Source organism: Netta rufina (genome assembly GCF_964035555.1).
Source record: "Netta rufina genome assembly, chromosome: 4".
NCBI lineage: Eukaryota > Metazoa > Chordata > Aves > Anseriformes > Anatidae > Netta > Netta rufina.
Window position 1 is genome coordinate 18,327,084 of NC_140127.1, and position 25,815 is coordinate 18,352,898.

The 25,815-nt window shown below is 41.5% G+C and overlaps 1 protein-coding gene across 3 annotated transcripts in view; it reads right to left on the reverse strand.

Annotated features, from left to right (window-relative positions):
• MTUS1 (microtubule associated scaffold protein 1) overlaps positions 1–25,815 on the reverse strand; it is a 121,089-nt gene that overhangs the window by 32,583 nt on the left and 62,691 nt on the right. The window contains exon 1 of one of the 3 annotated variants that reach the window (XM_084286261.1): positions 17,710–18,147. The exons of the other annotated variants lie outside the window; for them this stretch is intronic. Within the exon in view, the coding sequence (XP_084142387.1) occupies positions 17,710–17,830 (121 nt within the window). The 5' untranslated portion in view covers positions 17,831–18,147. Of the gene's footprint in view, positions 1–17,709; positions 18,148–25,815 lie in introns of those variants that run through there. 3 annotated transcript variants of the gene reach the window in all.

Sequence of the window (25,815 nt, forward strand, 5' to 3'; positions counted from 1 at the left end):
TTGATCAGTAAGACCAGATCGGCCTGAGTATTTAATCGAGCTTCCATTTCTTCCCTTACTCGCTGGATTTCCTCGAGCACATTTCTTATATCCAAGTGACTGGACTTCACCTCTGCTTTCAGCTCCTCTTTCACCTGCTGTTGACTCCTCTGCAGTGCTAACACTGTTCTGATTTCCTTTTGAGATGTTTCCATGTCACGCTTCAGCTCCTTCTGCCCAGCCTCCATCGCCTCCTGACTAGCTCTAACTTCTGCCAGCAATGCCGCGAGGCACTCCATCCCGATCCTACGGGGGTCGCAGAACTTCTCCAGGGCCACAGCTTCCAAGCAGTCAGGACCACTTGTGAGCCAGCAGCAGATTTCTCAGATGGCCAGAGAGCTAGCACATAGCCCTCAGCATGGCCCTACGTCAGCTTACAGTTTGCTTCAGTGAAGGTACTAGGTAGAAGTCTAGTACTAGGTAAGGCAAAGGGACTAAATAAAATACTTCAATAAGCAGAGCTGTAGAGACAGTGCTCCCTCTCAAGAGTTAGCCTGAGTACTAATCGGTTTAATTGGCAGATTATGCCACACCTGAATTTTTTAAATCTTTGGCTGACATCACTGTACACGGGACGTCACCCAGAAAGCCACTCCCCACTGTCATTTGATCTGCGCATCAATAGAAAATGCCTGGGCATCAGTTACCAGGTTTGTTGCAATGCAGCCAAACAGTGCAAGAACACAGCAGCCCTACCTTTTCAACAAAGGCTCAAAAAGAATGTGAATTGCAACAGCTCGACAGTACTCAGGTATTTCAATCCTATATTCACACAAGGTGGTTGTGTACCCATCCTTCTGCTAATGTCTGCAGCGAGACTTGATGCATAAATTGGTGAGTGCCATGGCCATTGCTCCTCTCCCACTGAATACCCCCCTCATTAGCACAGCTCATTACTACCAGGAATGCTCATTTAGTGATCTGTGGAAGAACCCAGATCCTGAGGAAATCCTCTAGTTCACAAACAACGAATGCTTACAAAAGCAACATGGGAAAACTGACTAATGAGACGTTTCTGGCAGGTTAAGGAGGCACAGTCTTTCAGGTACCAGCTCTGAGTGTTATTTTTTCTTTTTAAAAGCTGACACTTCCCAATTTTAAACACAGAACTCAGCGTAATTCTAGGCTCCATGTAAAAACAGGAAGACTAATGATACCGGGTTGTTAAGTTGTTTGGTTACAAAGCGCTTTAATTACTCAGTCATTGGATTCAGTTTGAAAAAATGACCAACCCAACATATATTCCCCTGCAGGAAGCATCTGCGCCTGCCCTCAGACCGGTGACCTGATGGTCAGAGTAAGGCCCAGCATTCAGAGTTGGTCTCACACAGGCTGAAGGTCAAGGCTTTCACACACACCTTCGTGCTGTCATGCCTCCAGGACGCTCTCTCTGAAGCGATGATCTCATGAACATCCCAGAGCAGAAGATGCTATCCATAGAAAACTGCAATAATCTCATCTGCATAGTTTGGGAATGGAAAGCATTACAAACGACCCTGATTTTTGTGTGTGCACAGCTGCAAGATTTCTACCTCACCACAGTGCTGCTGAGCAGAGCCAAAGAACCGACCCAGCAAGTCCTGCTTGCACCGCAAGGTTACTCCTCTCTTTCCAGTTAGCCTCCCACACCAGCTGCGGCACACTCATGGGAAGGGATCAGAGACACATCCTCCACACACAGCCTGCAAATATTGCCCAACTGGCCCACTCTCACAGCCCACTGGTGGACACAACACCAGAGGCAGAGCTTTTTTCTGAGCGTCTCACCTGCCAGAAGGCCAGATGTGCACTCTTCTGGAACGTTTTCTATATTCAGGCAAGGGGACTTTCCCAGCAGAGCTGCAGGAATGCCTTCCTCCTCTCAGCACCCTGCCCCATTTCTAGCTGGATGGCTATCCTGAGAGCTCAGGTGCTATTGACCACGCACAGCCCTCGCTGCAGACTGGACCATAGAAGAGACTGCAGAAGCACAACCTGATGTTTGAATCCAGGTAACAAAATCCTTGACAAAAGGGATCAGACAGGTGAGAAGAGACAGTTACAAGCACTTGGCAGTACTTCTGCATCCCAAGACCAATACCTGCAGTAACTCAGCTCAGCAGTATAACACTTTATTCCAGCCTTTACCAGACCTTAGCATTTCCAAAAAATCTCAACAACACAGGTGAAGAGCTTGCAAAGACCTTGTCTGATGCTTACTGGCAGCTCATGAGAATCCAGCTGCATTAATACCCACTGCTTCAGCGATGATACAGGTGGAGAACGGGTCACACTGTGTAAGAGGGAGGGTATTCGTGAAAATTGCAAGTTTAATCTTATCAGTTGTACTTGACACTGATTTAAGTTAAAAATGAACAACAACAAAAAAAAAAAAGACACCAACCATAGTTTTGAAGTTACCAAGCTCACTAAACCATACTAAGAACTATGGTGTATTACTTAACACTGTAAAATATATTCGTAACATTAAACAAAAACCTTTACACAAAGCTTACTGGGAATCATTCAAAAAATTCAACTGCTTTAACCTTCAGGGTGATGGTGTGCTCTGTACAGCCCCAACTGGGCTCAGACTTGAAACTGCAATCGGATATTTTCACTTCCTGAACACGAGAGAAGGTATACCAGACTTTCACTTTTCCAAAAGGTCTCTTTTACACCCAATTGTAAGTGCTAACTGTACACTTGCTGATTTTTTATTTTTTTTTTTAGAGGTACTATAACAATGAAATTGAAGAAAAATCAGCAACTGGATCAAATTTCTCCAAGTATACCAAAAAACACTGAAGTAAGCTTGAAGGTCTACCTGTTTTTAGCAGAGGCTTAAGAACCAGATGTACACTGCATCTCTACTCCAGATGCTTTATCGTTCCCTCCCATAACAGAGCTGGTCCCATCAGATGCAGTGCTGCATGATCCATGGGCCTGATTCCAGGATTTTTCCTTTGGGAGTTACCAAATCTCAGCCTAGCATCTGAATCAGCCCATAGGTGGGTACACAACTTCACTTTGTTTGTTTGTCTTCACGCAGCTAACTCGGAAGCCTCAAAATAATCTCTGCAATTCTCCCCTCCCACAGCGCAGACAAGCTATTTAAGCAATAGAACAAAGACTGACCAGCCACTTGATTTCACCACTTTGATTTTAACACGCTTGCCTAGTGACAAGCTATGGCATTTCAGAGAGGGACACCTAAGAACATCCATACAAATAGAGCAGCTACTTGATTTAATCTAGAGCCACGTGTATACTGTATTTGAGAGGAACTGGAAATTTGGCTAGCTGTAAATTGCTACCCTAAATTCTTTCAGAACTCATGCTGTAGGCTATGAGCCCAGAAAGCACTTTCACACAAAGGTACAGGGAAAATGGTCCCCAAGAGTATAACTAAATCAGTGTCTGTGGACGGCTTGAAAGGCTGGGCTTGGGTGGAAGTCTCCCAGCCCTCCTTGCAGCTCCACTGCTTGATCAACTCCAAATTTTGCTTCCATTCAACTTGGCAAATGGTGAAAGTTTTCCATGCCTCCCAGGGTCCAGCTTAGTGAGTGTACAAATACGGGCTGCTGAAAAAGTACTTTGCTTCTAAGCGCTGCCTCAGGCCTGTCTACATACAAACCTGTGCAGGCAGCCCTCACTTGCTCTGCCCACAGCCTTAGACAGCTGCGTGCTTCCCAGAGCAGAACTGTGCTGCTCCCTTTCCTTAACTCTGACTGCAACCTCTCAAATCTTCAAGGTCAGGCCCAAGCCTATGCCAAGGAACATCAGCTTAGGTTAGCTGCCATCAAATCCTTTTCAAATTGTTCTGGGCAAAATCACCACCACTGAGGCTGTTTGAAAGGTTGCAGTAACTGAACAAAATTTAACTGCAAGCAGGCAAAACCTGACACCACTGCTTAATGAGACTCAGCGGGATTCAAACTTACACATCAGAAATGCCTCTGCCTTTCTTTGCAGAGGTACAAAGGTTCTTCAGCACTGATGTGTATGTCTATGTAGTGCTGGTACAGCACTGGGAGGGAAGTGCAGAGCTACCACGTATTATTCCAGGTGTTCAGTCTGAAGCACTGTTTCCGAAGCCTGCACCTGTCCTTTCATGCCAACTCAGCCGCTGATGTAGTGTTATAGCATTAACTTCTAGCCTCGACACAGCATTTTAAATGTATCCCTTTTTGCTCCTCCCTTCCCAGCACGTCGTTGGATGTCCTCATTCACATAGCAGTGAAAAGGAAAGAAGTCTCAGCTGTCTTCCTGCACTTCAAAGAGCTCTGTGCCTGTGTGATGTTTTAATTGCATGCTGAGCCCACGTGTCTCAGCGCTGGCCACCTGGGGTCTCAGCTGGAAAGGAGCAGGTCTCTTTTGAAGCAGAGAGCATTAGCATGTCAAACCATTAGCATGTCAAACACCTCCTGGCCGCTACAGCGCTGATTCTTAGGTAAGAAACCAAATGTCTCTTACAGACCACGCTGGAGTCTCGCAGCCTACAGCTGCTACCTGGAAACTTGAATATCTAGCACGCAGCTCATTAGCATCCTGCTTGTTGACACAACAAACCGAGCATGAAACAAGGGCGCCAGTTCATTACAGCACACAGTAACATGGGTGAAAGAGGAAACCTGCAAATACATGCAACAGAGGGAAGACAGAGCAAACAATTTTCCTGGCCAAGCATTTGCGTGACGTCCTCCAAAGGCCTAGAAACCCCACAAAATTTAACTAATCTTGTGCAAAGGTTCTTTTGCAGGCAGCTGTCAGCTTATTCCTTGCTAGGTATTCCAAAACATACCTCATTCTTTCAGGCTCCCAAATGACAACCATGTGTGCAGTGAATCCTTTGCCCTACACCGTGATGCTTTTTGCTGCTTGGCTAGGAGGATGCTCTCGCTGTCTTTTTGTGAGGGAGAGGGGATTCTGCCTGCAGTGAGGAAGCAGCCACGAAACCAAAGCAAGTAAAATGCCAGTGATGTGTAACACTGCACTAAGGCTCCTCAGTATATCATCTTTCCAGTTCCTACCCCCAATAAAGTAGACTCTCACCCATGGCAGCCTTTGAGCTGGGTCCCTGTATGCACTCACCCATTAATATTAACCACCTGTCAAAGCCTCAGTATTTCCAAGCGCAAAACATGCCTTTCTTCACCCAAGGGATTAACACCAATGTGTCTTTTGTTCCTTAAGGTGTCGCTAGTCCTACAGAATACAGCTCTTGAGCTGTTCTAGGACATTGTCAAATGCACTAATGATTTCCTGCAACACAGTATTTCTCCCCCTAGATGAAGCGTGTTAACGACACAGTTCAGTTTGCCAGTAATTTGGTATGATTTTTTTTAAAACCATATAGATTAGGCATACAAAATCTCCATGTCTTAGCTTTATTCACATTTCTGAAGATCAGTATTAATGTTTTAAAACCTATATCAATCTTACACTGAAGTGTTTCAAGAGAGTGGATTATGACATTTGTAAAGACACCTAAACTAAGTAGATATATTATCTTCTAAATTGCTGGTGGCTTCCCAAATGAAACACAAAGAAGAGCATTATCTCACTCATGTCATTAGCGCAACTTCTTGATCAACAAACCTGTGTTTGTTTGTTTGTTTGTTTTTTTAAAGAGTAAGCTTTGAATTGAAGTCCAGAGATAAAGATTCTCTAGAACTGTGCCCTACGTTGTATTGGTGTTACGTTTCTTTCACTTCCTCAGTAGCTGTTTCTTTTCCAGTCTTCATGACAGCACATTCAGTATTGGGTGAGATGATGTCAAATGGCCATGCATTTTGTCAGCCCTACCAGGGGTGCTTTGACAAAGTCAGTGAAGATGGAAGGAAATAAAAAAAAAAAAAAAAAGAAAAAAAAAAGAAAAAAACTCTAAGAATACCAGTGTTGTGCCTTTAACAGTTTTTACCTTATTAAGCGCAGATCCATCTTACATAAGCACTACTTGACTTTTGAGAAGAATTGTTTTTTATATTGTGTCTTAACATTGCATGTGTAATATATTTAGTCGCCAAGCTTACTGGAACTGCAACATCTAGAACTGAAAGATTTTCATCTAGCTAGTTGTATCAAGCATGAATACAAACTATACATCAACTACAAAAATAAAGATATCAATAAGTTGACTGTACATTCAGAGATGATTGCAAATTAGATAAATTTGAAATGATATGCAGCTTATAGAAGACAACTCTAACACACATCCACTAGACTATCAGTAGATCAGGCTTCTTGTGGTTATTTATTTATTTATTTTAAATAACCAAGAGCAATATTGACGCTTGATATTTTAGCTTGTTCTGAATCAGGACAAAATCCAGCACAAGCTACTTAGGCATATAGTGGGTGGGGTGTGTGGGGGAAATAAAAATCAAAACAATGCCTAATGCCTAGAGCATATGTATTCTGACCTGAGAGAGAGTGGCTGTATGTATACTGACAAATCAAGCCCTGATGCACATTAAAAATGCAGGGAGTCATCCATTTTTAAGCACAAAGATGACAACATGATGGAAAGCAATTGCATGAAGATGTGTTACGGTGTGCTGCAGCCTTGGTCAATGAGGACCAAGTTAAAGCTTGTCTAATCTCTTTCCATTATCCTTGGTTTAGGCATGTGTATTTTGCTAAAACCAGTTCTTCATACACCCCCCACAGGCAACCATAAATCATTGGATTCTCCAGTTTCTGAAGCAAAGAAAAGAAAGCACTACATTTAGGAGCTAGCAATTATGTTTATGTATGGAGTTTACATTTTATTAAGTTTCTTTTTCAGGTGTTGCTCTAGGTAAGCAAAAAGACATTTGAAGGAGTCCTCTTTTTTCTGCATACCTTCCTATAGCTGCAGCTGTGCTTTGTCATCCTTGAAATGCCCAGAGAGCCAAGCAAAGGGAAGACTGGTGTTCTTCACACTCTGCTCCCGTTTCTTCTCCACCACCTTCACTCTCCATTTCTACTTGTACAAGACGTTGGTCCTTGTTGTCTGGTGCCCTCTACTGTTTCGCCATAGGTACGTATTTTTGACATTCCTTCTTCAGTTTGGGTCTGCAAAGTCAGGCCCCAGAGTCAACTGGAACAAGGACTCCTGCCATGGTTAGTTCGCACCACCTGCAAATCTTTCCCAGACCCCACTAACTGCCTCCCTAGTACAAATCCCAATCCCTTTTCCCCAACTCTGCATCCTTCCTGAATACGTTCAGGACTGCCAGCTGGCCTGTTTGCAGACATTAAGATAACTTCACATCTGGGAAAAGACTTTCAGAGGGTGGGGTCACGGAAAGAAGCCCTGCTATACATATGTGCATGCAAGTAGGTGTGTGTAGGAAACCCTCACACAATACCAGAGAGAAAAATGACAAGTCCACCCTTTTTGTGGCTCCAAGTTCTCACACAGGCCAGGGAGTGAAAGGGCTGAAACGCGGCCAGAAAGGAAGGAGCTATCTGAGTTTCAATGCCTGAACTCATTCCTTCCCTAATGCTTTAGTCCAGCTCTTTGTTGACTGTGATGCTCAGCATCACAAATATAGGACTGGAAAAAAAAACTTCAGAAACCATTTACATCATTCCTTGCAGAAGCAAAGTAATCGCTACCGAGACATAAAAAGCACTTTGCCAGACTTCGACTGTCTCAAGTCTCACCATAGCACAGTCCCCCGCATGCTTGTCATGGTACCTTCTCTTCTAGTTCAAACCTGATCTGACCTCACATAGATTAGATCTCTGCCTATAATTGCCTTCACATCACGTTTCTTCATGCAACAGACTAACAGACTATCAGGGGAAGATTTTTCTTCTGTTCTCACATACATACAGTAGTCTGCTATGTGCTGAGAAGCCAGACATGTAGACAGCTTAATTATTATTATTTTTTTTCAAATAATTTTTAAAATGCTTCCATCCCAAAGGGCTATCAAGCATTGTAAGCATGCTCAGGATAAACACATCAAATAACTGGGAGAGACACTCTCTTACTTGGATTTGTAAGTAATAAACTAACAGGCTCAATTTTTGACATCAAATTTATTCTAAATCTGTCAAACTTAGTTTTTAAAACCTAGGGTCATTTCAACCAGTTGTAGGAAGAACTTCATTGAAATCCCAAACTCAGGTCTCACGGCTTTTAGAATTAAGTCCTTAAGTATGAAAGGCACTTTCTGCTTACATACTCTAGAACTCTACTTCGTTGCCATAAATGCAAACAAAACAAAAAACCCTGCAATGAATTTGGAACCTAAAATGAATCGCCAAACTTGAATCAGTGGCAGGCACAACTGAAGTTGCAATTCTTCCTTCACAGCAGCATATGATTAGTTAACCACCAGAACATTTATCAGCTCAGCTTAATGTTTGATCCAAGAATTTGCTACTTCTCACTAGTTTTTCTGAACTGCTTGAAGTCTTTCACAATCCCCATTAGGCTCAGTAACTTGCAGGGAAAGATAATGTTTCCTTGAAAAGGACTGTATAGAAGAGACCTGTAAAATACATTTTCACCACAAGACACACACATTAATATGCAACATCATTTCTTGTACAGTATCTGCAGTTATCTGGGATGGAGAGAAAGGACTTTTGTTGTTGTTTGAACTCAGAAGCTATTTATTCAATCACACTAGTATGAACTGATGTTATATGACTGTAACAAATGCCACTGGATTTGAGCACAGCACTGAAACACTGCCTAAAGGATATTATGGAAGAAAAAGTAGGGCAGGCAATGGGGATTTAAAGAGCCCCCAGAGTGTTAGTTATATTTTGTATTCTTGTCTTTGTGCCAAGATTGCTTCTGAATATATCCAGCAATAGCTTCCTATGTTTGTGAAACTCTACATTCATTTAAAGACAAACACATCCAAGATTACACTCAAATTCACTGATGTTGTTCTTTAAAAAGCTAAGTGATAGCAGTTCTGATCACACAGAAAGCACTACAGTGACTGCTGCGCGGTCTGTAGTCATATTTTACCTACCAAAAGATGACCATAGAGTTCAATTTTAATATATTTCTTATAAAATAGATGAGCACAGTTCACAGCTTCAAATTGTAAAATAAATAGTTAGCATCCAGATTCTCACTCTGGAACGTGCAGATTCATCTTTTAGAGAAGTCACTAATGTTTCAGTATAAATAAATAAAAAAAAAAAAAGTATAAAACAACTCAGAGATCAAGCTAGAACATGAGTTCTGCCCATAAATAAATAAATCAGTGCTGATATAAGCATGATCAAGCTCCTAGGCTAAAAATGAATTGAGAAAAATAAAGGTTACAGTAGCTGTTTGACTTCACAAATCCCTTCTAGAATCAATCTTTGAGCTCTTAGGAGCCAGATAGAAAATGCTATGCTAGCATTTTTAACATTGTTCCCTACAGCATCACCTAATGACCTTGTTTCAAGCAGTATCTGGGTTGGTTTTAATCACAGCCCAGAACCGGCAGCCCAGCACACTGCTCCTCCCCAGCTTCATTGACTTCATTTGATGAGCTCAGGTTCAGTGCTAAATTAGGCTTTTCCCATAACTCAAGAAAACCCACATGAGTAGTTACTGGGCAAAAAGTAGATGAAAATGATAGTACAGATTAACAACAGAATAGAGACATACATTTATCATATTACAGAGGACTGCCCTGGTAAGTCTAAAAGACCATGTAAGGGAAGGTACGTTATACTTGGTCAGTATCTATATCGTTACACTTATCAACACGATTAACATGAAGTGACAGCTCTGCAGAAAGAAGGAAAATTTAAGCAGCCATCAAAATCAGACAGAAGCTCACAACTTTAGAAGACTGTCTTTTAGGAGGCGGCAGCAGCATCATAGCATGCCTTAATGAATACCAGCATAGCTAAACACGGGTAAAATTAACCTCGAAAAAGTACTTTAAAGCTACCCTATTGATAAAACTCAATCTGCTAGTCAACAGAATAAAGCAGCATCTCAAAAGAACCACTCCAGATAAAATCATCCATGTGAATTCAATCTTCTGTGCCCCAGTGAAAGCGCAAGGCACAATACAGCATGCCAGGCTCCACAGCCCAGCTCTAACATGCTGCTCAGAGTCCTCTTCTCCGAAGACACACAGAAAATGCACTTATCATACAATTAGAAGCAGTCACCATGTCACAGTTAAGGAACTATTTCTGTATTTCCTGTTATGATAAACAGTTTTCCTGTTATTAAGCAGCAAACATTGCTCCCCAGGGACATGCCTAGAACATTGCACACCATTGTCTCGGCCCGCTGAATTGGGCCCGAAGGCAAGCAAGTAGAGCTCATGCAAAGTCCTGCCAAGGGGAAACAAACCAGAACAGGGCAGCGCCCAGAGCTTTTGTTAGCCGCAAGACATCAGTCCCCACCCTTCCAGAGGCATGCGGCCCTCTCACTCCTGGCTGCACAGGCCTGGGAGTCAAAAGGCTTTTCGTCCTCATGGCTTCTAACCAGGCCGCACAACTGAAGACCACTGTGGCAAAGGCTGCCTGGCAGGCACCAGTGCTCTCATCATGAGGTGTTTGCCCTGCCTGCTGCAGGCCCATATAGTAATTCCTATAGAGTGGGGTTGGAAATAGTCATGCATCTTTCTCCACAGCTGGTGTTCCCACAGGTCTCTTCTCCTTGAGCTAACAAACCACTGCGAAGGCAGCAAACTTCCATTTTGCATACCTGGGTGGGGACAGGGGAAACACAACAGAAACTTTCTTAAGGAGCCAATACCGCCGATAACAGTGGCGTTCTCCAGGGAATACCTGCAACACACTGCAAAGATTAAAACCCCTACGTAAGACCCCTGACTACAAACATCCCTACTTATGCCACTAACAAATGCAACAAGAACATTCACTGCACTTGCCATAGGCATCTCAACTTCCTTGACCTACCTCATAGCCAAGATGTCCTTCTCAGGACAAAGGACTTCTTTTTTCCCCCTCCGAAAGTGACAAAACTTCTTAGTTTGATAAGTTGGTAGAGCAGGAGGTGTTTTGTGCAGTACTATTTGCAGAAAGAATTAAGCCTTGATTTTATACTGGTTACACAAGTAGCACGTGTTTACAGCTAACAAAAAGCAAAGTCTTCAAGCCTGCTGTTTTATTTGGAGCAGAATAATTTGAAACTGGCATTTTAAGTTCAGTCCTCTTATTCTCCTACTGGAAGCATTTCTTATATTCCTGTTTTACTAGTTAATATTTGAAAAAAATACAGCACAATCTATTTTTGCAATAAGTATAAACATTCCATTTTTAATAATTTAAGTGTTTCTGATATTAGCAACATTCACAAGCAGACAAAAATGAAGGCCATTGAAATATCTTAGAGCCTGTCAACTCATTAATAAATATTATTTGTAATACTTTCCAGACTTTTCTACTGAAGGATTTCAAGCTCTCTTTAAGAAAATGGTGAGCTTTCAGTTAAAGAATTCCCTCACAGATGTCCCCAGCTGTCCTGTTTCCTGCCTAAACATAAGTATTTCCATAACATCGCATACAAAATGTTCATACAAGCATCTTGAGAAAAAACTTTACTTCCTATAAATGTAAGTAGCATATCACCATGCGAAGAAGTAGCAAAAGCAAATTAACCAAGACCTGAACATAGGTTTATTAGCTCCCTTGCCACAACTACTAGACATCAGTTAAGACAACACCAATGGAAGGTTCATAAATAGCAGCTGCGAAGAATGATCTCAGCCAGATACAAGCCAGGTTATTTGAGGTAGGTTATTTCTACGTTTGAGAATGTTGGCAGTTAAATCAAACAGGATTTATGTGTATTTTTTTTAAGGAGTATTTAAAGCCATAAGTTATACTCCTGACACGGTTGATTTTCAGAAGATCAAATGCTAGTTTCTTTTCAAGGCAGAATAAAAATAGGAAAGAGTAATGGGGGAGAGCACAATTTGTGGAGACCTTTGGAAAGATGCTGGTGACCCCACTAAGTACAATCTAAATCACCAAGTAAGAATTCTGCAGCGCTGGTTTACTGTATTATTATGATAAAAACAATTGCTGTAACAAACCTCTTAAAAACAAGATTTGATTGAATTAAATCTTTTGACTTCAACACAACTCTATTGAACTATAAACAGAAGAAATATCAAGAGGTGAGCAAATAGAGATACAGGTGAACTCAGCTGCAAGTTAAGCAGCTCGACTGATACAGCCTTCACCAAATTTTGTTCTAAGGGAAGGCAAGCCACAAGAGAATGTTTTCTTCAGAATGGCTTTCCAAACAAGTTAATTTGGGTACAATAGTTATTGAAACCATCAAGAGCTGTTCGAACTCCACCACCTTCCTCAGCAGCATCAAATCTAACAACTATGGACCTCGTTCTTTCATATGTACAGTGACACTCAGTGATGAGATTTATTTTTTAAAACAATAAAACCTTGGAGAAAAACTTCATTATGTGACACTAAACTAACAACCAATCTATAAGCAAAAATTAACATCTCTTGCTGTGAATTACAATGAGAGTGGTCTCAATTTATTCAGTACTGCCTCCACAGTACTTATCATCAATTGATCAAATGTGATTTTAAGATTCCACCATCCCTTTCTATATGAGTTTTCCGTGGCTACAAAGGAAGAAGAGCACTACAAAAACAATGAACCAACTGGTTACAATACTCAAAACACTGCATTCTAGCACAGAAGTTTCATGGTATCATTTTCCTCAAAATGCCATTGCTCAAATTAAATGAACTGTAGTAAGGCAGAAAGGCTTTAGCTGTCTCAATGCTATAAGCCATTTCTACTATAGTAACAGATTCATTTGCATAATCTGCACAAACTAGTAGAGGCAGAGTCTAAAAGGTTAAGTCTAGTTTTATTGCACTTGAAAACCCCCAAAGAAATTTAAAAGCTATTAAAGTGCTGGTTGTTTTTTTTTTTTTTTTTTTTTTAGTGTAATTGTAGCTGCCTGTCGCTTCCAAACCCCAACCCACTTCACAGCAATAGAAGTTACAGCCAGACCACTTTCACCTATTAGACATATCAAGTGGGAATAAATTTAGCATATGCAGTAATATTAGCACAGATAATTTGCTAGGTCTTTTGTGTTTACTTTCCAATTAACTGTTCTTCTGTGAAGTTGAGCTTGAAACATTAACTCTACTTATTTCACGTTGACAAATACATGAGGCATTCTTCACAGGTAATTAATCTGTGTAAGTGAAGGAATAATAAAACCCAACATCACTCACTATAGTGTAGGGCCAGAATGCATCTGCTTTTCACAGTACTCTGCATCCTCCCAAGTTTTTCTGAGCATAGCTCTTCATTTGCATCCACTTTCATGCTTTATTAAAATACATACGCAGTTTAAGTGTTGTCATCACATATAAATTACTGCTTTGACTCTGGTTTGTTTTTTGTTGGTAGGGTGGTTAGTTGTTTTGTTGTTGTTGTTGTTTTGTGTTTTTTTTTTTTTTTTTTTTTTTTTTTGCTATCAAGGGTTCATTGCAGAACTAGTGTTATCTTCATTTTATACCTGTCACAAACATAGGATATAGGAAACTTGCGTAGACAAAGTGTTACAAACAAACAAAAAGAGCTCCACTACTTGAAAAAGAACCTCCATTTAGCTATCATTTACATACTTACTGAAGCCATGACCTATTAAGATTGAAATCAAGCACGCCAGGCAGCTCATTTTGTACCCAGTCCTGAAAGGATGAAGTCAGGAGCTAAGAGTCTCACAGACTTCAAGAGGAACATGATTAAATCTAAACTCCCCATGATTAATGGTTTCCAGCTATTCAACTTCTTTTGCTCAGAACAGACAAGCCGTTTTTACTTCTGAACTATATTTTTCCTTGGTAGGTAACACAAACATTTAACTTACTCATCCTGTATCAAATATCTCTAGTAGACTTTCAGATTTAAAACACTTAGTAAGGTTGAGTGTGTTGGGTGTTTTCCTATAGTTCCATAGGAAGCTGTGACGTTGGACAATAATCATTACTTTAGCTACCCTTAGGAAAAACAGCATGGTATATGAACAGCTAAGCAACTCATGACACCCGAGGCTTTCAAAATCATTAAGATTTTGTTCATTTCCTTTAAAAGCACTGCTTTGCAACACACAATTTCATACAGTTGTCAGTGTTATCTGAAGCAGGATGTAGGGAAGAAATTGTACTGGAAATGGATGTTACCTGCTCAAATAAATAGGTCTGTGATGTTTGTTCGTTGCTAGCAAGGGGAAAAGGAAATTTTTTAAACTGACATTGCTGTAATGACATCAGGTGTCTTTAGAGACGCTTCTTATTCCCAAAGTAATAAGAGAGTAACAAGGTTTAGTAAGCAATGAAAGCCACCAGAGGGGTAAGAATACTAAGTACAGCTTGCTTAAGGGAAGAAGAAACCTAGCGCCATCAAGGGCTTGGCAAAAACATTGAGACAAAAATTTACCACAAAAGCAACAGTACAGCTCATTATACAATCTATGGAAAAACTCTGGGAACAAAAGGCATGAGAGCTTTGATCTCCATTTGCAAAACTGGTTCCTTGTGCAGAATTGTATCTTTATGCAAAAGGAAATGTACATAACTCAAAATGAATATTTTAAATCATTCGTGTAGGAATGTCCTTCTCTGGCAGTTTTTACAGAATCATGCAGAGATGATTTACTCTGTCACACCACTGATGCATGAAAAGCATAAAAAGCACTTTAGTCACTCTTTGGTATAAAAAATCCTTAATGGTTTAATAAAGGAAGCAAATTTTGTATTTCATCACTGAAAAATTAGCTCATATTTAGCTCATATTTATGCAGTTGTGTTGAATTTTTTGTTGCAGTTGTTTATAAAACCCATACATAGGTAACAATGCAGGCATGCTATACTTCCAGTAGCTGAGGAAGTGACACTTTTTGATGTCTGCCTGTATTTAAAGGGAGAAGAGACCCCTGGATATAAATACCCCGAAGCAATGCAGAGCACACAATGATGGAAGTTAGATACAGCAAGGCAGCAAGCTGGAGAATCTTGATATACACCAAATTTTACAGCAAGTTTCATCCAGATTTATTCCATTCCTAAAAAATAATCTGATTTTATTTGATTGCAATGCTTACAAGATATTTGAACTTCTCCAGTCACTCTGACAACTCCATATGGACAAGATGTAAGCAGTGCAAACATTCTTCATTGCAAAGATCTGTTCCACAATACATGCAATGACTAATTTAGACTAACAACACCAGTGTAAACTGTATTTCCAGCCATAACCACATACCATGAAGAAACTGTGGCAAGCTGTTGCAAAACATCCTCAAATCAGAAGGGAGACTCACAAGATCCATCCTTTTCCTCTCAATAGTGTTTTACATCCTAAATCCACGAATCTATTCCTCTACAGTCAGCCACAGTATAGGAGAATTCAACTTGACCAGTGCTCTAGTCTACTTTAAAACCCCACATTTGAGCAATTGTCACAACTATCTCAAGACAGTCATCAAGGCAGTCTATGCTACTATGAAAGGAAGCAGTGGATTAAATCCATGATAATGCTCATTAGGAGTGCAATCTACACCGAAACTGTAATTGAATGATGCTTACATAACACCTTTTTCCATACATATTCACATTTATGCATGAACCCTGAAGTTCCCTTTTTCAATTACTCCGCCTTATTTGTTCACACAGTCCCTATATATTCTATTTCTCATCACTTACATGACCTTAGAAAGAAGCAACATGTCATTTTAATCCAATTAAACCACTACAAGCAAAGATACCCAAACCTATGTTGCAGAAAGCAAATATGGCTCCTCCTGGCATCAGCCTTTCAGACTTGTGATATACATTGTCATTAACTGATCAACTCTTATGTTGTTGACTTTTATGAACCAGAAATAATCACAAGCAAGCTTCAATGCATTCAATGTTTTTAAAAACACAGCTTATTTATACGTACTTGCAGTTTCCACTACGGAATATGACCTGGTTTTCAGATGCCCTACTTTTTTTCAGTATATTCAGCACTAAGCTAACCACTGGGCAGCTTTCTGCAAGACACAGGGACAGTAAAGCAGAAGGGGAGACCAGGTGAAAATTTCTCTGAACTTCCAGTTCTATACCTTTAGTGTGTATTATGCAAAAGCTAGAGAGAACAAGCAGAAGGTCTGTTCAGCACTTCTTAATTAAGAAAGTGCTGCTTAACTGGAACATGGCTATCAATCTAGTTTGCATGCTGCATCTAACAGAGGCATCCTGCAGGCAGTTCTTACTTTCACATCCACTCAAATGAAAGAAAAAACAAATGGATTCTTGCCACTATAAAGTTACCTTAATACCTGCCTCAATACTTTTTTTTTTTTTTTAGAATGATACCAAACTTCAGTAGTAGTTAATGAACGTACAGAACATTGAACATTATTTCCCCATTTCTCTTTTAGTATTTCTATTCCTGGCATATGTGCTACCTGAAAATTTCATATTCTTAGCAACATCAGTGACGTAAGTATGCACAAAGACTCCCTCATGTAAGAAGTTTTAGCATCAAGGTATTCTAATTGCAGCTTAAAAGCCATGCAAGCAAGCTGCAAACAGAAGCCTATATTATATTTGGATAATCAACCTATATTATACTCATAATTTAATTTATCATCCAGGAGGAACTCAAACTGAATTTACTTTAGCAGGGATAAGTAATGACAGGGCAAATGGTTTAGGTTGCTGTGCGAAATGCCAGGACAGGAAGGAAAGGTGACTCCAAAACTTCACTTGGAGCTGAACTCTGAAGAAGTACTAGCCAGAAATGGGGGTGTTCAAGAAAGGAAGGAAGTGCCTGAGAAGAAGAGCTTGTGCCGAACTAGTTTATGTAGCTGCTTGCTCCTCTTTAAGAAAAACGCAAGAAAACGACAAATAGTACAGTAAAGACTTATGTAATCTGTAGACTGCCATCATTTTTTCCAATATCATCCACCTTAGCAAAAAAAGAAAAATAAAAATCACCACCCTCCATCAAAACAGCATGTATTCCCTGGAACAAAGGTCAGCATCTGTAATTATGTTCCCAATCCATGCATATGCTTTATACGTCACTTAAAACGAAAATCAGGTCATATGCAGCTTTTTTTTTTTTTTTTTTTTTGATTGTCTCTAAAACACCTGAAAGAAAACTTCAGACTTTTTAGGTTTCTATCAATACAAGTCAGCAAAAAAGTTTGCTTGTCATACTTGCAGATAAGATGTTTAATGTGAGAAGTCTGACAACAGATTTCTACATTCAAGTATTCAACTATTTCTCAGACAGACAGAGAGCCACATCGTGACAGCCCGTACTCATTTCCCACCTCCCACCACACCTCCCATTCACGATATAGAAAAGACAGAGCTCCCAGCAGATAATCATTGAAATGGTTAGATACATATTTAATGGCACAGACTTCCTGATTCTATTTTTGGACCTGTAGGAGGAAAAAAAATCTGATTTGCATTTCATAAACAGAATACCCATCTTACCAACAAACGGCTCTGCACAGATGCACGGACATGCAGAAAGCTCAGGCTGTCCAGTTACACAGACTATAAAACTATGCTTGTAAGTCAGACTTCTATATGTAATTCTAAAACTTCTATGCCCAGGACTGTTTTTATTTGCTAAAAATACACTGCTGCTGAAGTAAACAAGATATCACCCAAGGCATGCTCTGTCACGTTAAAAATACAAACCTGTATGAAATATAACCGTGCTTTTCTTATAGCCAGAAGGTAGACGAATGTTTCGGAGCAACCCCTTCGCTGTCAGTCGTACACGCATGTTGGATAAGGAAAATTTCGGGGACCATAACATGTCTTCAGTGCAATTAGAAGATAAGCAAGGAAGAAACAGCCTCCATGTAGTGTAACATACTATGGTTTTAAATCACCGCTGGCAGAAGTCAAGCGATTCTTGCTAAAGAAAACAACCTTGAAGAAATAATCAGATCTCCATTCCTTTGCCCTTATTCCTTATGCACAGATGAGCACAATCACAAAAAGCAGATATCCACAGCGTAAGTGCTGCTGGCAGCTTCTCCCCGCCAGATGTTGCAGAAACAAAGCTTGTCCTCAGACTAAAATCGACTTAGTGATTTGAAAAACCCTCAGCCTCTGAATTACATCACAGTGTTCACGCTTAATCTGCGATGGGACTCTGTGGGACTGGGAGCTACAGCAGGAGAAAAGGGAGGAGGAGGAGAAAGAGGAGGAGGAGGAGGAAGTGGGTGGTCTCCCCAGCTGAATATATCATCCAGTGTCACAGACCATGTAATTGTTCTTTAGAGACTAGCAGGGAGATTACTTGAATATTCCCAGAGGCATTTGTCAGCTCTTTTCTCCTTAGCAAGGATCACTTCAGGCTGCGTTTTTCAGACAATTTCTTGCAATTGACAGGAATGTATCAAAACAGATTTTATCAGCAAGCATTTTCTACCAGAGTTTCTTTTGGCATTAAATATTATGTCAACATTTCAAGCCTTAACAAACCAACAAACACCCATTCTGTGAGAACAATCCCGTATTTGAGATCTGCTTAACAAAAATACTATTTAGCTTGGCAGCTCAGCACTGCAGATGCTTCAATTTATCGGGAGAGGAGCAAGCAAGCAGGCATCAATTTTGTATCGAAACAGATTGCTGCCAGCTGGAGTTTGAATGCACCCAGTCTTTGTAGCAAACAAGCAGCATTACAGGAATTCGTTAAAAATAAGTGTGGTCTCCATATTTAACTAGCCCTCAAAAATTATACCCCCCTCCCATTTATTGAGCTCAAAGTTTTGCATACAGCTTGGTCCCACTAGCAAACAAACAAACCAACCAAACTAGAAATAGAGGAAAGGAATCCCTGTTTTACACAGATTAGAAAACATGACCTTTTTCACCTACAACTGTGACTTATAAATATATGCTGTTAAGGCACCACAGAATTGCACTGTCCACTTTCCTGTGTGTAAAGATGAGAAATACATGTATTTCTGCCTTGTTTGGCAGCCACAGGAGCAGGGTCCATCTGACCCAATCCAGGATACAAAGCAGCAGCAGCTCATACCTCCTCTTCAGGTTCCTTGCAGGCTCTGCTGAAGAACTGCCCTCCACAGCCTTTATACATTTGTCTTAGTTTTTTTCCCTTCATTTGTTTTAAAAGACAAAATCAGCTCCTTTCTCACTGATGCCCCACTTCCACCATTTCACAAGACCACAGCTGATGTGCTCTAGCACCCAGTCTTCTGATAGCCCTTCTAGTTCCAGAAGGCATTACACCAACTTGTTTTGAAGCACGTATCACACAAAGCAAGTATTATCACGCTGACAGGTCTCGTCCCAGTGGTACCTTACCTGTCCTCTCCTTAACACAGCCCTATTACATTTTAATAACATGTCTTACTTGCTCAAGATGCAGAACATTTTAAATTATCCGGTGTGTATTTACCGCACCGGCTAGAACTAAAAATAGCATTTTGCTGTTTTATTCTGGTCTTCAGGTATCTCTGACATCGCCCAAGCCAGGGCAGTGGCAGCAGAGCAGCTCGCTGTAAGCACACCAGAAGAGCTGCAGCCCTGCAAAGACAGTCAGACCTGTTAAACCAACCTCCACAGCACGCTGCAGGAGAGTGCTGCTGAATGTTTTATGACCGTGTACCAAAATATTTATTTCCAGGCATGGTAATGCACCACCAGCTTTGAAGTACTATGACACATCTTCAGTCTGCACTGAACTATTCAAAATAAGTACAAAGACAGTAAATTAGCTTTTTTGTTCAGTTCCCAGGGCAGCCTCTGCAAACAGCAGGGCACGCATGACATTACTGCTGTAAAATCTTCACGGATTCCTTGAGTCTGAAGAGCTTTGGCACTAACAACGTGTGTTCATCTATCTTTGCCATGGCCAGAAACTCTAGACTCTTTCCTAATCCAGCAGCACCACCAAAGGAGCTGATGCTGGAAGATTATCGGCTCCAACGTTGGAAATGGTGCTCAGCAGTGAGCCAGGAGGCTCCTTACAGCACATCACAGCCGCCTTGTGTATTCACCACAGTTCATCAGCCCTCCTCTGCAAATATCAGATCGCTGTTGCCAAATCCTCCCTTGAAGGATCTCGAGATTTTGGCTTGGCCTACAGCCAGCCTTCCACCAGCAGCCAACACCCGGCCCCACCAGGTTATCTTCTCCCAGGGCACCTGGAGGAACTCCCTTCTGCTCTCCTCCTACCCACCGCAGCTCCCCTGGTGAGAGACTGCTCCATGAAGCAAATATTCTCTCCCCATCTGGATTCAATGCTTTCTTCACAGAAACAGTATAACCAGATTCAACAAGAAAAAAAAAATCCACCAAAAAAATCCAAACCCCACCTCTCCCAGTCCTTGTAACAGCGCCTGGGAAAATATGCCCAAGAACTCCTCCTCAGCCTGTAAAACCACAGAGGCCGAAATACCCCAGTGAGACCCTAACTTCCTTCCTCGGTGCAGGAGCTAAGACAAAGGACCTCTAGAGGGCAAGTATGATGTAATGAACCAGTTCGAAGACAGAGGAAGGAATGAATCACAAGACAAAATATGAGCAAATAAAAGCTCTACATGGACATAAAAGCTCTTGTAGCAGAGACTAAAACGCCTCCTACAGAGAGACACAAATAATACTTTCACTGCCTCCTCTTTCCCAGCTTTGAGTAGAAACAGGCCATGAAGAAACAGAGACATCAGTGCTTTTTTGTTTGTTAAAAAAAATAAATAAATACAAAAAACACAAACAAAAAGACCCTTCTTAGCTGAGGAAAACACTTTTTAGGCTCCAGGAACCCTGTTAATTCCCACAACCCTAAAACAAGCCTGCTTTATGCAGTAGGAAAACCTGACAGCATTAATAAAGGGCAACAGAGGCACGTCAGGCTCATCTAGCATCCAACCTTTGGAGAGCTCTGACAGGTGGCAAGAGGACTGCCCGTCCCTATGTGAATAGCTCCTAGGAGAGGCTGAAACTCGAAAAGGTTCCTACAATGCAGTATTTGCAGGGCTCTGTGTTATCCCACCAAAACCTGCACAGAGGTGAGTGTGCATCTGTCAACGTTGTTTCCTCAGCTCAGGGAAACAGCACCTCCAAGCCTGTATCTGTGCTCCTCCAACCAGCCTGTGCTTGGTGCCAGCAGGGTACAGAGCCAGGAATATGCTCCATGGGATCCAGCGCAGCACGCCAGGAACACACACTGTCTGCATTTCATGCATAATACGGGGAGAGGTCTTTTTCTGTCTTGACATCAGATAAGGGCGATGGAAAATAACACTGGAAAATAGCTGAATAAAATAGGAAGTGATACGCAGCACAGACAGGAGAAAAGGACTGACATTTTATTTACTAGCACTTCACTGCTGTCTTCCCTCCCTGGGCAAAACAAAGGACTCCGTGCCGCTACAATCACGTAATTCACTCTGGGTTGCTAAAGGCATTAATACCTGATGACATGGTCAGATGGATGGTTGGGCTAGACCTATTTTAATCCCGGCAGATTTAGTACATCTGCCACTCCCTGGGGAAGCTAGCAATGTGACAAAAAAGGAGCAAAGGACACAAGTATCTGTAGGCTCTTTAATTCAGCCTTGTGAGGCCAAGTCTCTGGTATCTGGATGTGTTTCTGCTGCCTCTGTTCCTCTTCCCACATTCAACAACCAGTAAGAAAGCTGTCAGAGCAGGGCAAGTCTAAATCAGAGGCTAGACCTTTAGACTGTAGTGGGTTTACGTGGCAAGGTTTTGGTAGCAGGGAGCCATAGGGGTGGTTTCTGTGAGAAAGATCTAGAAGCTGCCCCATGTTTGGGAAGGGCCCCATTGTTTTCCAGATCCGAGCCAATAAGCGATGTTGTTTTGCGCCTCTGTGAGAGCATATTTAAGACAGGGAAAAAACGCTGCGCCACACAGCAGCCGGGAGAGTCAAGGGAGTGAGAGAACAGCCTTGCACCAAGGTCAGTGTAGAAGGAGGGGGAGAGGTGCTCCAGGCGCCGGAGCAGAAGTCCCCTGCGGCCTGTGGTGAGGACCATGGTGAAGCAGGATGTCCCCCTGCAGCCCATGGAGTGCCACAGTGGAGCAGGGTTCCACACTGCAGCCCGTGGAGGAGACCACGGTGGAGCAGGTGGCCCTGCACCGACGGAGGCTGCCGCCTGTGGAAGACCCCTGCCGGAGCAGATTCTGGGCCGGACCTGTAGCCCGTGGAGAGGAGCCCACGCAGGAGCAGGTGACCTGGCAGGAGCTGCTGCCCGTGGGGGAGCCAGGCTGGAGCAGTTTTCTCCTGAGGGATGGACCCCGTGGTACGGACCCATATCTGGAGCAGTTCTGAAAGAGCTGCTGCCTGTGGGAAGCCCACGCCGGATCAGTTCATCAAGGACTGCATCCCGTGGGTGGGACCCCACAGCACAGGGGACGAGAGTGACCGAGAAGGAGCGGCAGAGAAGAAGTGCTGTAGACTGACCATAACCCCCATTCCCCCGTGCCGCTCGGGGGGAGGAGATGGAAGAGGGTGGATGGGGGGAAGGTGCTTTTGGTTTTTTTTTCCTTTGTTTTCTCACTTCTCTCGCTTGTTAGTTGTAGGCAATAAATCTTACTATCTCCTTATGCCGAGTCTGTTTTGCCCGTTACAATAATTATTGCGTGATTTTCTCGTCCTTATCTCAATCCTTGAGCCCTTTTCACATATTTTCTCCCCATTCCTCTTTGAGGAGGGGGAGTGAGAGAGCGGCTGTGGTGGAGCTTGGCTGCCCACTCGAGCGGAACCACGACATAGACCCAAGATGCCCTGGCAGAAGACAATTGGCTCCACGTTATAAGACAGCACGGGCAGTGCTGAGCAGATGGTTTTTACTGGCATGCTTTAATTCAGCAAGAACTGAGAGGTGATTGTCCATGCCATGAGAGAAGGAGGCCTTTGAGAGAAAAAGTGTCATCTGTGCCCCAGTTTTTGCTTCCAGAAAGTTACCACGCTCTCCCCAGCTTCCTGTGAGCACCTTGCCCTAGCCAGTGCTCCAGCATGAAAAGCTGATCCTCCTGCAGGCAGCAACACGCTGCCGTGCTCCACACAGCTTGCAGCTCCGGGACATTTTAAGCTCAAATCCTCACCTGAAGAAAATAGCAACTCTCTTCCCATCTCAGAGCAGGAACTAAAATCCTAAATAATTTAGGCTTCTTCTAGGACACAGAAGCTTTTAACCATTATAAATTCAGCAGCGTTTCAAACAGCAGGTGATGGTGCAGTGAACTTCCAAGCAAACAGCTACCGAAATCAGGTTAATCTGCGTCTCTTTCATGCGACAGTGGTGACATTTTTATCATCTGCCCTCTTTCAGAGTAGAGAATGGCAACAAAACATCACAAGAATAATTTCATTTTTAACTTCTGACATAATGGAGCTGCAAATTATTTTCCATGTGTAAGATGTCCTTTACAAAACAGCATTTGTTAGACTCCCTCAGACAAAATCCTACAGTGCTTCAAAGCAAAACTGCTTCTAGCCTGCAGTGAAAAATGTCACTAATATTAGGACAACATGCCTTAAAATATGAAACTTTAATGATCTATGCAGACTTACCAGAGAGAAAAAAATAAAAAAATTAAAAAAATGCCTCTCTGCTAGGAACTTTGGCTATTCAGCAATAGGCTAGGGGCATACATGAGCCTTGTAAACTCCAGCACCAAGGAACAGATTAAAAACATGGGTTTTACTTAGAACAACAGCTTACAGATCTACAAATATTGATTTATTCACACCATGATCAACACCATGGTTGATTCACACTGTGCAATTGCTCTTCACCTATGGCCTCACAACAACAGTAACCAGTACCCAGGCAACTTCTATTGAAAAGCAGCACCACAACTATGGATAATTTAGATGAATACATCCCCAAAGATTTACTACTGATTTATCAATGAGCAAGTTCACTGAACAAATGCAAGTCAGCTCATCACAGGTGCTGCATTTCTCTTTTGTGGGCTTCACACATTCTTTGTAACCCCAGGTGTGCGAATAAAGGTCAGAGTTTACAAGCTGTCTAGCCATCTTTGATACAAAATCCACAAGTTTCATATCTCTGGGACCGTTCTATGGTCTTCCAATGTTATGTCAACTTATTTCCTTAATAAGGGGCAATGACTGCAACATTGGCAGCTACTTTATCTGCTGAAAAAATATCTTAAAGAATTTGGGGGAAGAAAGGACTTAAAGCAAGCTAGAACGAACAGCACAGTGCCTCAGAGGACTTCCAAATAATAATAAAAAAATAGGAAGAGGACAAAAAGAGTCAGCTTTGGGCTACATCAGATACATCAAAATTAAGACTCCTATAAAGAACCCCAGTGCAATGACACCTGGTTATTAGCAGTGTCCACTGCAAACACATAAAACAATGTCTATAATCTAAGGGCCTCCAGAAAGTCAAAGAAGAAAAAAACTACTGAGATAATCCAAGAGAGATAGATACCTATATTTAACTGGAGAGGGAAGGACACAGAGATACTACCAAAAGAGCTAAGTTTTAGGGTGGCACTTCTAAGAAGGTGGCACAGTTTAGCATAGCATATAGCTATTCAGAGCTGGGAATAACAAAACAAAAGCAGTTTGCCACTGACCCTGATGGTCAGTCAAAGCCCTCCAGTCTCTTCACAAAATAAAAACTTACTGTCCTCTTAATTACTGAGGAAAAAAAAAAGTGAGAATGTAGATATTTTAAAATTAGTTCAGACAACAGTAATAAAAACCATCAGCTTTGGGCAATCCTAATACTGTTGTGTATAATTTAGAGCCAATATGACAGACTTCCATGGTAGAAAAGACTTGAACTCCATCTCCCAACACTGGAAAATGTTCTTTAGGCACCAGCTTGGACTGAACTGATACAATCTGTTGATGTCCATTTCAGCTGCCCCCTCTATTCATTCAGAGGCTGACCATATTTAAATATTTATAATTAATATTTCAATATTTAAACACCTGTGAGAAAACTGCATCTCTGTGCTGTTCTGTTGTATGGATTATTACTGTAAAACATCAAAATAAATACCGTGGAGGAGAACTACAGACATTCCTCCCAACATCAGAACAAACACCACAGAAGTGAACTACAAACATGCCCTCATCAGAACGTCTGCTTGCTTTGTGTCATCAAGAGTTTGGAATATGGCTGCCTTAAGCTAGAGAGCAATTTTCTCACAGAAGTTTTGGAATTAAACAAACATATCCAACTTACAATTTAGAAAAAAGGTCCTTGCTTAGAAGTGCTAACAGATGAAACAGATCTCATAGCATGGAAGCCATTTGGTCTATACCACAGAAGGCCTTTAATGAAAGAATTCACATAGGTTTAGATTAATTCTAAACTTATTTATATAGAGGTAACAAAACTTTATAGGTGGTTCACATGTAATAGCTATGCCACTTGAGCAGTTTTGCTGGCTGTTTATAAGAACATTCTTTATTAGCTTGCAAGTATTCTAGGGCTAGATCACGAGACAATTGAGTCATTCAGATAGTCCTCATTGTTCACATGGATGGAAAACATCTAAAAAAAGCCTACAGCAGGCTCTTTATTGCAGCTAGAAAGGCAACAAGTAGTCCAATGAACAGTACTAATATCTGCAAAAGACTTTAAGCTTGATCTTCTTGTTCCTTGTCAAGAGATAAAGGAGAAAGACCAATTTATATTATTCAAATCCTAGAACTTCAAACCCGTAAGATATTATCTATGACCATTAAACAAATACTAAATCTGAAGTTATTGCTACTGCTTTATTCCACAAAGTTTACAAAACTGTTAAAGCTTT